The sequence below is a fragment of the Acinonyx jubatus genome, chromosome A2 (assembly GCF_027475565.1).
Source record: "Acinonyx jubatus isolate Ajub_Pintada_27869175 chromosome A2, VMU_Ajub_asm_v1.0, whole genome shotgun sequence".
Classification (NCBI taxonomy): domain Eukaryota; kingdom Metazoa; phylum Chordata; class Mammalia; order Carnivora; family Felidae; genus Acinonyx; species Acinonyx jubatus.
This window is the reverse complement of record NC_069383.1, coordinates 85,939,279-85,953,190: the sequence shown is the minus strand read 5'-3', so window position 1 is coordinate 85,953,190 and position 13,912 is coordinate 85,939,279. Positions and strand designations below refer to the sequence as shown.

At 38.6% G+C, this 13,912-nt stretch overlaps 1 protein-coding gene across 12 annotated transcripts in view; it reads right to left on the bottom strand.

Annotated features, from left to right (window-relative positions):
- Positions 1-13,912, bottom strand: part of GSAP (gamma-secretase activating protein) — a 204,561-nt gene that overhangs the window by 69,882 nt on the left and 120,767 nt on the right. For all 12 annotated transcript variants that reach the window (XR_008296891.1, XR_008296890.1, XR_008296892.1 and 9 more), the window contains 4 exons: positions 9,534-9,610; positions 8,382-8,438; positions 6,130-6,199; positions 5,752-5,805 (listed from right to left, as the gene is read on the bottom strand). Coding sequence is in view for 8 of the 12 variants with exons in the window: in XM_053218582.1 (XP_053074557.1) it covers positions 5,752-5,805; positions 6,130-6,199; positions 8,382-8,438; positions 9,534-9,610 (258 nt within the window). In the remaining 4 variants the exon portion in view is untranslated. The remainder of the gene's footprint in view (positions 1-5,751; positions 5,806-6,129; positions 6,200-8,381; positions 8,439-9,533; positions 9,611-13,912) is intronic.

Below are 13,912 nucleotides of genomic sequence, written 5' to 3'. Positions count from 1 at the left end.
CCTGATAGCATTGCTTAGGAAAAACAACAACAACAAAAACAAAAAAACAAACAAAAAAAAACCCCACAACCCAAAAAGTCTCAGGTAGGGCGCCTGGGTGGCTCAGTTGGCTAGGTTAAGTGTCTGACCCTTGATTTCGGTTCAGGTCATGATCTCACGGTTCCTGGGGATCAAGCCCCGTGACGGGCTCTGCACTGACAGCCCAGGACCTACTTGGAATTTTCTCTCACCCTCTCTCTCTCTGCCCCTCTCCCATTCCCGCTCTTTCTCTCTCAAAAATAAATAAGTAAACATTTTTATTTTAAGGGAAAGAACGTAAAACAATTCCTGGGATATGGCCTCACAATTGCAAGGACTGGATATCTCTGTAAACATGCTTTTTAAAGATTACTGAGAAAGCAAGACAGTGAGTTATTATGTGGGATCTGAAATATACAAGGACAGAACAAATGAAAATCAAATACTGTTTGGTCAATGGTACTTACAGCTTGGGATAAAAATTCTACTGACACTGCGGCACCTGGGTGGCTTAGTCGGTTGGGCGTCCGACTGCGGCTCAGATCATGATCTCATGGCTTGTGGGTTCGAACCCCACATTGGGCTCTGTGCAGCACAGAGCCTGAAGCCTGCTTCAGATTCTGTGTCTCCCTCTGTCTCTGCCCCTCCCCTGCTCGCACTCTCTCACTCAAGAATAAATAAATATATAAAAAACAAAACAAACAAAAATCCCAGTAAGACGATCATACACCAGTTCGAAAGAACTACACTTCTAATAACTGGGACAGAGGTAAAGGTCAGGAGCTTTGGGAATCTGCTTGATCACTCAAAAAGAAAAAAAAAGGGGTTCTAGGAATAAGAAAAACATTGGTGCCAATGATACTTAAGAAAAATAGAAATGTTTTGTGAAATGTGACAATGAGAAAAAAAACTATTTTCCTTATTATTTTATACGAAGTATGTATAACTAAGTAAATAAAGTAGTATAAGTTGACATTTGGCTATTTTATCTCTTGTCCTAAAAGTCTATATATTCCAATTTGGGGAACAAAAAAACCCCCACCTTTTAAGGGGACATGTAGAGGATCCTACTCATTGCAAAAGTAAAGAATCACCTCACATTTGGATTTTTTGGCAGTGAATTTGATAATCAGCTATCAGCTAAATTCACTTGATTTTAAAATGGGAGGATTTTCAAGGACAGAAACTATCTTCCTACATGAATCTTTCCCTTCTTTAGGGCAGCCCAGACACTTAACTAATATAATCAGCATAATCATAAGAGTAATCGTGGAAAAGGAATTTCTCTCAATAACACACCATGTGCTTTCATGGTGTGATATGATGCACTCTGGATCAGGATTCTAGAGACATCAGCTCTAGTGTCAACTAGAAAGGATGAAGCTTTCCAAGGCTTTAGTGCCTTGCTATTAAAAAAAAAAACAAACTACAGAATCAGATCATTTCCACAATCACTTTCAGTCATGAAATCCCATGATTCCATGAAGTACTTACAGTTGTCTTAAGAAGTTAGAGAATACTGATCTCAGGGGAGACTGGGAGGGCATCACTGAAGGGCAAGACGGATCCAGGCAGGATGTAGATATCACAGAAAGCAGAGATAGCAAGATCAAAAGTGACAACTTGGATGGACCTTGAGGGCGTTGTGTTAAGTGAAATCAGTCAGAAAAAGACACTGTATGGTATCTGTTATGTGTGGACTCTTGGAAAGAGAGAAAAAGAAACATGCGCATAGATACAGAGAACAAATTAGCAGTTACAAGAGGTGGGGGGTTGGGGTGGAGAATGGGAGAAATAAGTGAACTGTTTTGTCTTTTTAGCTTAAATAAATTGAACAAAAATTGAAAAAAAAATAAAAGCATAGGGATAGGCATGGCATGGGGAGGATAGAGTGGGCAAAAGAACCTGGTGAAGACACATGCTGTGAAAATTCTAGTATTTTTAAAGATGTGATCATTTAACTTCACTAGAGGTGCACCAAACTTTAAAGACTGACAAGGTTGGTAAAGGCCAGTAGGGCATGGTTCTGAAGCAGCTCTGGTTACTGGAGCTCTTGAACCAAAGCACAGCTCCAGGGAACATCCACAGCACTCAATTATCTATAATGACGCAGGGGACCCCAGGAGAGTCTCGGTGGCCAACACATGTGGACACCCCAATAGCTGCCCAGGGGGAATCTACTGTGCCTTGGGGCAAATGCAATTCCACAGGGGAGGGTGAAGGGGGAGCTAGGCCCTTTATTTCTTTTCTTTCCCTAAATCTTTTTTATTATTTTTTTAATGTTTGTTTATTTTTGAGAGAGACACACACAGAGTGTGAGTGGGGAAGGGGCAGAGAAAGAGAAAGAGAGAGAGAGAGAGAGAGAGAGACAGAATCCAAAGCAGGCTCCAGGCTCTGAGCTGATGGCACAAAGCCCGATGCGGGGCTCAAACCCATGAATGGTGAGATCATGACCTGAGCCAAAGTCAGAAGCTCAACCGCCTGAGCCACTCAGGCTCCCTATCTTCTTCTTCTTCTTTTTTTTTTTTTCAAGTAAGCTTGACCCAACATGGGCCTTGAATTCATGACCCTGAGATCAGAAGTCACACGTTCTACTGACTGCCAGGCATCTCTTTTTTCCCTTTTTTCCAAACAAAACATTAACTCTGCCATGGCCACAGCCAACAAGAGAAGCACTATTGATAAAAACTGTGCTGCAAAATATGTGGACCAAAGAACCCTGTATTGTTCATAGGAAAGATGTGACAGTTTGTCTCACTTACAATGGAAAAATCCCGTAAGCAACAGAGTGTTAAACAACACCTCCAGGCAAACCACATTTTATAATTGAATGGCTTATCAGGTCATTCATGGACAAATAAAATAAGGCTTTCCAAAATAACTGTTCAAAGGGCAAAACATTATAATAGATTCTACAGTGCTTTCTGGTCATATCATTTCTAAACTCTTAACTGAACAAAGATCTCATAAGGGTCTCCATGATCTGTCTATACTTTGGCCCCGTTTTCCTCTGGCCTTAGTTCCTACTGATTTGCCCCTTTTCATTCAGCCTCACTGACCTCACTATCCTTTTTTTTTTTTTTCCTCCCCTTTTAACCTCCTCACTGTCCTTGATCAGCAAATCCATCAAGTACACTCTGGCCTCAGGACCTTTGTGCTGGCTGTGGTCACAGCCAGAAATGTGCTTTCCCCACAGCCATGTGCTTGCTCCCTCCCTTCTTTCAGATCTCCGCTTAAATACTCTTCTAATAGTATTTCCTAGCATCATCCCTCAAATAAACTAATTTCATTCAAATACTTGCCTCAGACTCTACTTTGGGGGGAAAACCCAAACCAAGACAAGAAATAATCTCAGGGGCCCGGATCACTTTAGCCCTGAGGGCTGGCATGAGGGAGTGGGCAGCATGAAACAGGAAGAAGAGTCTACCACTGTAAGGAACCCAATCCAATTTGTGACCACTGTGGGATTTGAGCTGCATGCAGCGTGCCCTCAGAATGATCCACTTAAGGGATGGAAAGAAGAGTATTTGTCCTTCAGCTCCTTGGCCCCTGGTTGGTCATGGCTTATGCTACTGGGAATCCTTTCCAGCCATGCTTCCAGGTGGCACACATGTAGGTAGCAAACAGAATTTCCCAAGGGCTCTGGGCACAAAGCAAGAAGCAGGTAGAGCAGCAGAGTTAAGGCACTGTCTGTTGAATTATGTTTGCGGGGAGCTGGTTCTTACCATGGCAGCTGGCATGAAAGGTGAGCTGAGAAGATATAAAGCATGAGGTAGCCAATACGATAACTAACAACGTTCATTTTAGTATTTTTAAAGATGCAATCAGATGATCTCACCAGAAGTGCACCAAACTTCAAGAGTAAGCATATCTGAATAGGATTTAATTTAATAAAATTTACAGTAAAGTTGGTCTGAAAGTGCATTTTGTAATGTACATAATCGCCACTGCTCTGCATGACAATCAAGCACAGATGGTAAACATCAGGTGAAGAATATAGGTTCTACTGGTTTACCAGCATAATAAAGAATTCCAGAGGCAAATAGGAATAGGGGCCAAAAAGAACAGGGAGGCACAGGGAGCTAATCCAAGGATGTGTAGAGATGCCCAGGCTTGTGATTGGGAGAAGCACAAGAGACGAGGCCTTTCTCTTCTTAAGTAAAGGAGATTGAGGTCATATGCCCTTGTTTTAGGGTCAGGACACCAATGTCTTAGATCCTATTTCACTTAAACTAGTCCAGTTCCATCAGTTCTGAAGTGAGCATTGCACTTCATTCTAAGAGGAGCAGAGGATGTGAAGAGGGGGACATGGCACTCAAGAGGGAAGGTGGCTGTTGTGGTTTTCCGTGTAACACGGCAGGAGGGAAGGCAAGGATGGTATAGATCACCATATAGATGATGAGGTTTCCAGGTGAGCCTCCTGCCCAGCAGCATCTCCCATAATCTCTGTGCCAAGGTCCCTGAGAAGATCCCATCCAGACTTGACTCTGCTTCCCTTGAGACCCTCTAAGCTGACTCTGTGGGAACCCAGGACTGCCTCATAAGCCCCACGGGGAAGGAAGGTGCAAGAAGTTTTTCCATCACATACAACCACAGAAGAATACATCTGAGTGGGAACTATGCTAACAAAAGGAGCTTAAGCCCCGAATAAACACAACAGATGGGAAGCGCTGCAGGATGGGAATAGTAAGGGACTGAAACGAGAACTTGACCAGAGATTGAAAAATGGTGGTAAGTCCATGGGCTACATCAGCCACAGGTGGTTATCACTGCCTGAGCAGAATTTTTAAAAAATATTTGAGCCAAAATTTAAAATAAAATTTTAGGGGCACCTGGGTGGTTCAGTCAGTTAAATGTTCAACTTTGGCTCAGGTCATGATCTCACGGTTCATGAATTGGAGCCCTGCGTCTGGCTCTGTGCTGACAGCTCAGAGCCTGAAGCCTGCTTCAGGTTCTGTGTCTCCCTCTCTCTCTGCCCCTCCCTTGCTCATGCTCTGTCTCTCAAACATGAATAAACGTTAAAATTTTTTTGATTAAATTAAAATTTTACATAAATGTCCATACTTCTCTTGATAAATTGAAAAGCTGCTCCCACAGGGATTACTGCCGTCCTTTGAAGTTGAGACCCATGTCCCAGGGGGGACTCCACCCACCATTAGTCTCTATAGCTCACCATGGCAATTGCCACACCTCTCTTGCATAACATTGCATTCCCAGCATCAAACACAGTGCCTGACCCACTGCAGGCACTTCTTTGTTGAGTTCTGGACAGATGGATGACACATAATGTTAAAAAGAAGGGGGGAGTATCACATAGATAATAAACTACAAAGTGACCTTGGCAAATGGGAATTTTTATTTAGAATTGGTGGACTACTCATAGTGTATTATGTACTGCTCAATAGTTCACCAGATGTTAAGAACAAAAATGCATTCTTGAAGGAATATCAACCCTTTAAAAGCCCAGCCATTTACACCAGCTTCTGAACCATAGGATTCTAGTGTGTCCTCAGTGTTTATTTAGTCTGCAGGTACTAAATGCCTTTTTAATACTTCTACTATTCACTGTTAACATTATTTTCTGTACTTTCTTGTTCTCTTGAAAAAAATAAAAAAACATTTTCATGACCTTTGCCTTTTCATTCTGAGATAAAGCTATTTGTAAAGATGTTTGAAATTTGACTTAGTTAATAAATCTTCATCTTTCAATAGACACTAAAAACTATGTCATACCTGGTTGAAGCTCATTCTTTCTTCCTTCTTTAGTAGAATGAACTAAACTCGCAGCTAATGGAAAAAGAAAAAAATAATCCATTAGCAAATGATCCATGCAGTGGCTGGTTAAAGTTTACCATTTTAGACCTGAAATAAGTGAAGGCTCAAAAAAATCTGTCAGTGGATGATAAAGGTAATGCAGAATGAAGTCTTTTTTTTTCTTTTTTTTGTAGGTGGATTCCACAGATTTTTTATTTCAAAATTAATCTCCCAGGAGCATCTCCTCCCAGAAAATCATTGTTATAGAATAGTCAAATATAGCAAAAGTCCAATACTTTGAAACTCAACAAATGTAGTTTAGTTCTTGACATGTAGCAATAAAAGAGTCCAACTTACCAAGCAAAGTTCTATCACTATTGACAGAACAGCTGACAACGTGCAAGTCTTTTTCAAATGTATAGAGATGCTGTTAAAACAAAATTATTGTTTAATTTGGAGTTTTGTGTTAAATAACAATTATAGAATTCAAATTCCCATTTAGCTCTGAAACAGGTACCATGGTGGCAAGACCTTTTATTAAAGAACCATCAATGAAGCAGTTTATCCATACTGAGATGCTTCAGATTATTTTTTTTTAACTTTTTATTTATTTTTGAGAGACAGAGAGGGACAGAGTGAGAGAGGGGGAAAGGTAGGGAGGGAGAGAGACACAGAATCCCAGGCAGGCTCTAGGCTCTGAGCTGTCAGCACAGAGCCTGATGCAGGGCTCAAACTCACAGACCGCGAGATCATGACCTGAGACAAAGTCGGACGCTTAACTGACTGAGCCACCCAGGTGCCCCTCAGATTATTTTTTAAGAAAATGTCTGCAATCATGGACCAGAGTTGGCACTGAAGCTTAACCATGAGGCAACATGGCCAAGTGGTTAAGAGTTTAAACCTTGGAGCCAGGTTAAACACAGGATCAAATTCTGACTGTGCCACTGACTAGCTGTGTGACTTTGGACAATCTCTATCAGTAAAATAAAAATCATAATACCTATTTCATGAAATCCTTAGAAGGATCAAGTGAGATGATCCATTCAAAGCACTTATTATAATGTCTGCCACCCATAATAAGCATTCAGATGTCAGCTCTTATAATTAGTGAGACAAGTAAAGTTTTAACCAAATTGCCTAACTATGATATCATTAACTATGGCTAAGACACAATCACAAGTGCATCTCCTCTAAGACTCTCATATTCAGAGCCTTGGCAAAGTAATCTTGTTTTTATTTAATCTTTATTTTTTAAAAAATTTTCTTGCTGTTTGAACAAGCAAGATTCCATTTCCTTATTAAATATTAAAGAAAATGAAAATGGTCATACAGGAAGAGGATATGACATGCAGATTTAGGAAATAAAGACAATTGTAGTTATATTAGGCAAACTCTCTTACAATACACTGAGAAGGTAAGAAAAGATCAAGAGTCTTAGACCTCAGGAGAGAACAGGCTAAGAGAAACAACACATGGCAGGAGTACTAGGAAAGTAATTAGTACCTATAGATACAAAAAGTACCAAGAATACACTAAAATCCTATGGCCAGAAGTTGAAAAATGTTGAGAAGTCACTAAACGCTTGATTAGAAAAAGTGGACTTTGAGTGAATAAGAAGGCTCTCAATTCATTTCAGACATTTTGGTCTCTTTTGACTCTTGCTCTGAGGGATTCTAAGTTATAAGTAAGAAGAATTATGGTTGTACACACTTAATTTTTAGTGTTTTACCTTTTTAATTATAAAATAACATGAGTATAGTCTCAGTGTTTAAAACACACAGACACCATCAAATAAAAAGTCAAAGCTCCCTGCTATGCTCACCCAGTACGAACTACCTTCCAAAAGGAAACATGTTTTTATTTACTCGCTAGGCTTGCAGATCTTTTTAAATGAATATATGTTTATGCATATGTATTGCATACTTTCTTGAAAGTTTTTTTAAACATAAATGAAATGTATTATTCTGGCAATTTGCTTTTTTCAGGTAATAGTATGTTTAGAGAACCTTCTGTGCCAGGGTACATTTCTAGACTTCCTGGTCCGTTAATATTTGTAAGTTGCTTTTACATAGGCACAAAGGGACCCCATTGTATTTACACCGAGAGTTAGGTAAGCCTGTCATGTCAACCATTGCTCTAGGTGGGTGGTTTGGGGAAAAATTAAGAAAAGGAGGCTGCGTTCTATACCTGGATGTTTAAGAAGTAAGAGAAGTGAAGGTTAAGGAGAAGAACACAGAGCCAGAGGTCAATATGAGATCCTAAACTTGTGAGAGCACACACACAAATCTCAGGAAGGCATTGGACTTCCTACATTCCTATGGAATACTGGATAATTGATTTGAGCCAATTTTGCTTAAATCTCAAAGGACTAAGAAACCTCAGGTAATGTTTTGGTCCAGGAGTTCTTGCACTTCATTCATTCATTCATTCATTCATTCATTCATTTTTCAAGATAATGGTCCAAGAGATGGTAAAAGGGAGGAGGCAAAAAAATTTTTTAGAAAATGAAATGAGAATATGTATCTAGGAAAAGGAGGCAGAAAGAAGTAAAAATCTCTAAAAACAATAAAGTAACTAATGAGTTATCTATGAATTATAGTAATTTTTACCTCATTTTGTCTGGTCTGGCAGTCATATAATCCAAAGAAGACATTTCCCTTATTGTCCTTAAAAAAATTAACCAGATATTTATTATATACCATTGTTCAGGAAGTTAGGATGTTGTTAGTCTTAAACCTGCAATAATTCAATCAATATTAGCAATTAGCACTCTAAAGGTAGCATGTCAGAAAGGGACCAAACCTGTTTCAACTAGTAATAGGGGCTCAAAGAGTGAAATGAATGAAGAGTGTACAGTTTGGTGAGTCTGGGGGACCCAGACTGGGGGGACCCTGGCTAGTAGGACAGAGCATAGTAAAGGAGTAAATCTTTTTATATTTCCCTTTATTTAATATAATATATATGATAGAGATTGGGAGTGGCTAAAACAAGTCTATGATATTCCTATAAATAAAACTTTTTGAATCATACAGTTTCCTTAAATGCAGCATACTTATAGACACAACTTAAAATAACTATTTTTTTTTTAAAGATTTTATTTTTAAGTAGTCTCTACACCCAACATGGGGCTCAAATTCACAACGCTGAGATCAAGAGTTGCATGCTCCACTGACTGGGTCAGTCAGGTGCCCCAACTTAAAATAATTTTTAAGCAAAAAACAAAACAAAACAAAAAGCAAGCAAACAAAAAAACAGTAATACATCTATGCAAAGCAAACTGGCCAGTAAAATTATTCTTTCACGTTTCCCTACTACAGTAATCAGTAAAGTTAAATTTTCATTCCTGATAACACTGAACATTGAAAACATGTTAAATAATGCCTCAAAACAGATGATACCTAAACAGATTATGTAATCATATTTAATATGTTTCAAAGATCAAAACTTTACATATTAATTAGGTTTAAACATCTTTCACTTAGCATTTGTTCCTCTGAAGAATGGAACTTGATTTATTCAAAAAATTTGAGGGCTGGGTCAGATATTGTGCGTAATTTTTGTTTAAAAAAATATTTCCTAAGACTCAATTTCAATTAGTTTGTTTAATCTCATAAAATAAAAGTCACATTAAAAGTTAAATGCCAGCACTTATTCTTACCCCTCAGTAAGATATAGCATAAAATTCTGTGAAAAAACATAAATGGTTAAAATAGTAAATTCTATGTCATGCATATCATACCACAATAAAAAAGCATACATACCTTATAGGTATAAATAACATTTCCATTTCTTTCAACATTTAGTATACGTAAGCTCTCATAATTATTTTCTAAAACACCTAAAATGATAATAATAGCAAGTTAATATTTAACAGGGAATGTTTAAAAACATATCTAACAAATATTAGTGAAAAGCCAAACACAAAAGAGTACATACTGATGATTCTGTTATATAGAGTTTAAAAATAGGCAAAACTAATCTACTTAGTGACCTTTAGGGAAGAGGAAAGGTCTAGTGATTGGGAGGTATCTTAAGGGAGCCTTCTGAGGTGTTGGTAATGCAATATGTGTTGGGTATACTGATATACTCGCTTAGCAATAACTCACTGAGCTGTACACTCTTAACCTAAATACTTTTCTGTATGTTATACTTCAATACATTTTAAGTAGCTATTAGTTTGTGCTTTATGTATTTTGAAACTATGTTATTAGAGGTATAAAAATTTAGTGCTGTTATAGCTTCCTGGTGGATTAACATTTAGGAACTCAGCAGAGTTATCAGATGAAAGCAACAAGATAAAAAGCAAGTAATAGTCAAGTCTTTTCTCACTGGCTATGATAGTATAAGGAAGAGTCTATACCAGAGAAAGCATCAACTTCTCAGTTTATTTTCTCCCATGGAATGACATGTGGTGGAGGGTCAGGTAGATCAGTAGAGAGGTGGGGAATCTCTCACTGCTGAAGGAGCCCTCAACAAAAGGCTCCTGCAGTGTTGTGAACCCCAGGGTTCTCAGGGCAGAGGGAGGGAGAAGAGCTAACATGGACAAGTACTGAGTCAGTGTGGAGAAAGAGTATCTTCAAGGTTCCCCTCCTTTTCCTGGGGTGGTTTCAGCAGAGGTACCTAAAGAGGGTCTGTGTTGATAGCTCCTGATAAAGAGGCCTCTGAATGAAGGCACCCCAGCTGAGAACGCAGCTATGGATAAGATGATGGCCACCCAGAGGGGGCCTGAGTCGACTGCAACTCCCTTGGAGAACTGCAGTGCACTGGCTATGCACCAAGTCTGGTTGGGGGGCAGGGGCAGCTTTCCCCCCATGAGGGCTGCCAGGTAAAGCTTCTTTCTTTATCTGGGGGGGGGGCAGGGTGAGAAACACACACACACACAGAGAGGGAGAGGGAGAAGGAGAAGGAGAGGGAGAGGGGGAGGGAGACGGGGAGGGGGAGAGAGAGAGAGAGAGAGAGAGAGAGAGAGGGAGAGAGAATTCCAAGCAGGCTCTGCGCTATCAGCACACAGCCCGATGCTGAAATCCAGAATTGGATGCTAAACCAACGGAGCCACCCAGGCATCCCTAACTTTTGCAATTGCATACGGTTGTGCCTGAAAAATCACACATAGCTTTTTAACCAGGAGCTGGACTAGTTAATCCCTTTTTTCACCATAAAATGCCCTTTATCATGAATACATTCTTTTTGCTTTTAAAGTTTACTTTGATTACAGTATAGCAATGTCAGCTGTCTTCTGATTAGGGCTTACATAACATTTTTTATCCTTTTATTATGAATCTTCCTGTGTCCTTACACCTAAGATATGTCTTACAAGCAACATCCTTTAGAGTATGTGGTCCATTTACATTTAATCACTGATATATTGGGTTTGTATCAACGATATTACTATTTATTTTCTATACGACTCAATTGTTTTTTCTTGCCTTCTTCTGGATTAATCAAAAAAGTCATTTCATTCTCCTACTTATTAATTTGTTATACAATCTTTTAGTATTACTACTTATCCTAAAGATTACAATACTAGTCCTTAACTAATTATGTTTTCATATTACGGGATGGCAAGAAATGTGAAGCAAGTGAAATGTCATACACTGCTAACAGGGATATATAGTGTAAAACTGGCAGTAGCTACTGAAGCCGAACATACATGGCTCAGCAACTGTACTTGTACATATATCGCAATGGAAATATACACTTATTTCAGCAAATGACACATGTAATTTCTATAGCACTATGGTTCATAATAGCCCAAGCTGGAAACCCAAAATATACATCAGGCAAAGAATGAATAAATTGTAGGATACCCAAACAACGGCCTATTGTACAACAGTCATAATAACTTGCTATGATGTACAACATAAATAACTGAGCAAAAGAAGCCAAGATCCTGTCCCCTCCCAAGAAAGGTTCAAACTATATGATTTAATTTATACACAAGTTTCGAAAACAGGCAAAATGAACGTATGGTGCTAGTTGAGTGATTGCTGGAAAGGAGCATGTGAGACCTTTGTAGTTCTATTAATGTTCTCTTTCCTGCTCTGAGTGCTAGTTACAAGGGTCTGTTTCATTTTGTGAATATTAACTGAGCTGTACACTTATGATCTGTGTACTTTTCTGCATGAAAGCCATATTTTGATGAAAGATAGAAAGGTCTTTTATACAAAACATTTAACTTGTAACTTAACTGACCATCATATTTTGGTCAAAATTTTAGTATATTCCTCTCAATTCTACAATTAAGGGATTAAAAAAATTTTTTTAATGTTTATTTATTTATTTTTTTGAGAGAGAGAGAGAGACAGGGTGTGAGCAGGGGAGGGCAGAGAGAGAGAGAGAGGCAAATCCAAAGCAGGCTCCAGACTCTGAGCTGTCAGTACAGAGCCTAAATGAACTGTGAGATCATGACCTGAGCCGAAGGATGACACTTAACCGACTGAGCCACCCAGGCGCCCCTACAATTAAGGGATTTAAACATTAGTAGATACAGCTTTGATAATTATCATTAATTGGAGAGAAATACATATTTCCCTAATTTCCACAAAATTGCTTCAACTTGACTCATTTTCCCCACACATGAATAGTGTTTTAGATGTTAAATTATGTTGATCATGACAAATTTCAATATTCAGACAAGACATATGACAAACATTCTCCAACTCAGAGCAAACTTCAGTTTGTATTCCTGATTTAAAAAGAAATACAAAACAAAACAGGATAATTGGTGACCTGGAGCCTTGTACTGGAACTGGAGGTGGGCAACATTTCAAAAGACAAAGAGCAGGTTTTGTAGAAAATGTAGGAATCATCCTGGCATCTCTCTTCCCCATCCCTCACAGGAAGAAGCTGCCTGGATCTTCTAAGAGCAAGGTAAAGGCAGGGGGCGAAGTGCTGTTTTTGTTTTAACGTGGGCACATCCACTTTTCAATGTATAATGAGCTGTCAGACTCACTTCCCACTGATTTAAAAATAAGGATAATCACCTAGTCTTCTTAGGAGAATAGTATGATTCAATAGCTCACCGATAAATAGCACTTTACAATTTACTGAGTTATTTTTAGCTCATCCACACTGTGTCAGCTTTTACAGGCCCACTGTACTAATGAAACATTTGAATTTCAATGAGGTTCAGATACTTGGCCAATGTATCAAAAAAGTGGCACAGACTAATCTAAAACTCAGAAAAAAGGTAAACAGAATAAACTAAGTTTCCTGTATCATGCTTACAATAGGCAAATGGATAATTACCAAAAAAATCCTTTAAGGTAGATTTTGTAGACATCTAAAGAGAATTTCAGGGAGTTTTGTTTTTTTTTTTTTTTTCATCCTGCACAGGACTCAAAACTTCTGGAATGTAATGTGTCAATATTTTGAGAAGTACTTTTTTTTCTTTCAAGATTATAAGGATGCTGGGAGAGACCCTCTCCAAAGTACACTTAAAAGGTTTCAGCGAAGATAAGAAACTCCTTTACAAGAAATCTCGCTAAGAAAATTCAATTTACTTGCAAAAGCACATCTATTTTCAAAACACTAAACAATTTTTAAAAATCCCCATACAGATTACAACAAATGATATATGCTTGTTCCATTAAATTGGTGGTTCTCAACTCTGGCTTTGGGTTAGAATAATTAGGGGAGCTTTTATTTTTTTATTAAAAATAATTTTTTAAATGTTTATTTATTTTTGAGTGACAGAAAGAGCATGAGCACGGGAAGGGCAGAGAGAGAGAGAGAGAAAGACAAAGAATCTGAGCTGTCAGCACAGAGCCTGACATAGAGCCCGAACCCACAGACCACGAAATCCTGATCTGGGCTGAAGTCAGAAGCTTAACCAACTGAGCCACCCAGGTGCCCCTGATTAGGGGAGCTTTTAAAAGAACATGGATGCCCAAGCCCTACCTGAACTATCCTGACTTTATTGGGCTGGTGAGGAGCCCAGTCTCTGGTGTGTGTGTGTTTAAACTCCCCATCTGATTCTAACGTGCAGCCAGGGTTGAGAATCACTGAATCACATATTTGTATTATATATTAAACAATATTCATTAAATAACATAACTAGGACCACCTTATAATGTAATCATGATAGAGTTGAAAAATAATAAAAATAATGCCTTTGTGGATCTGTTACATAGTAATAACT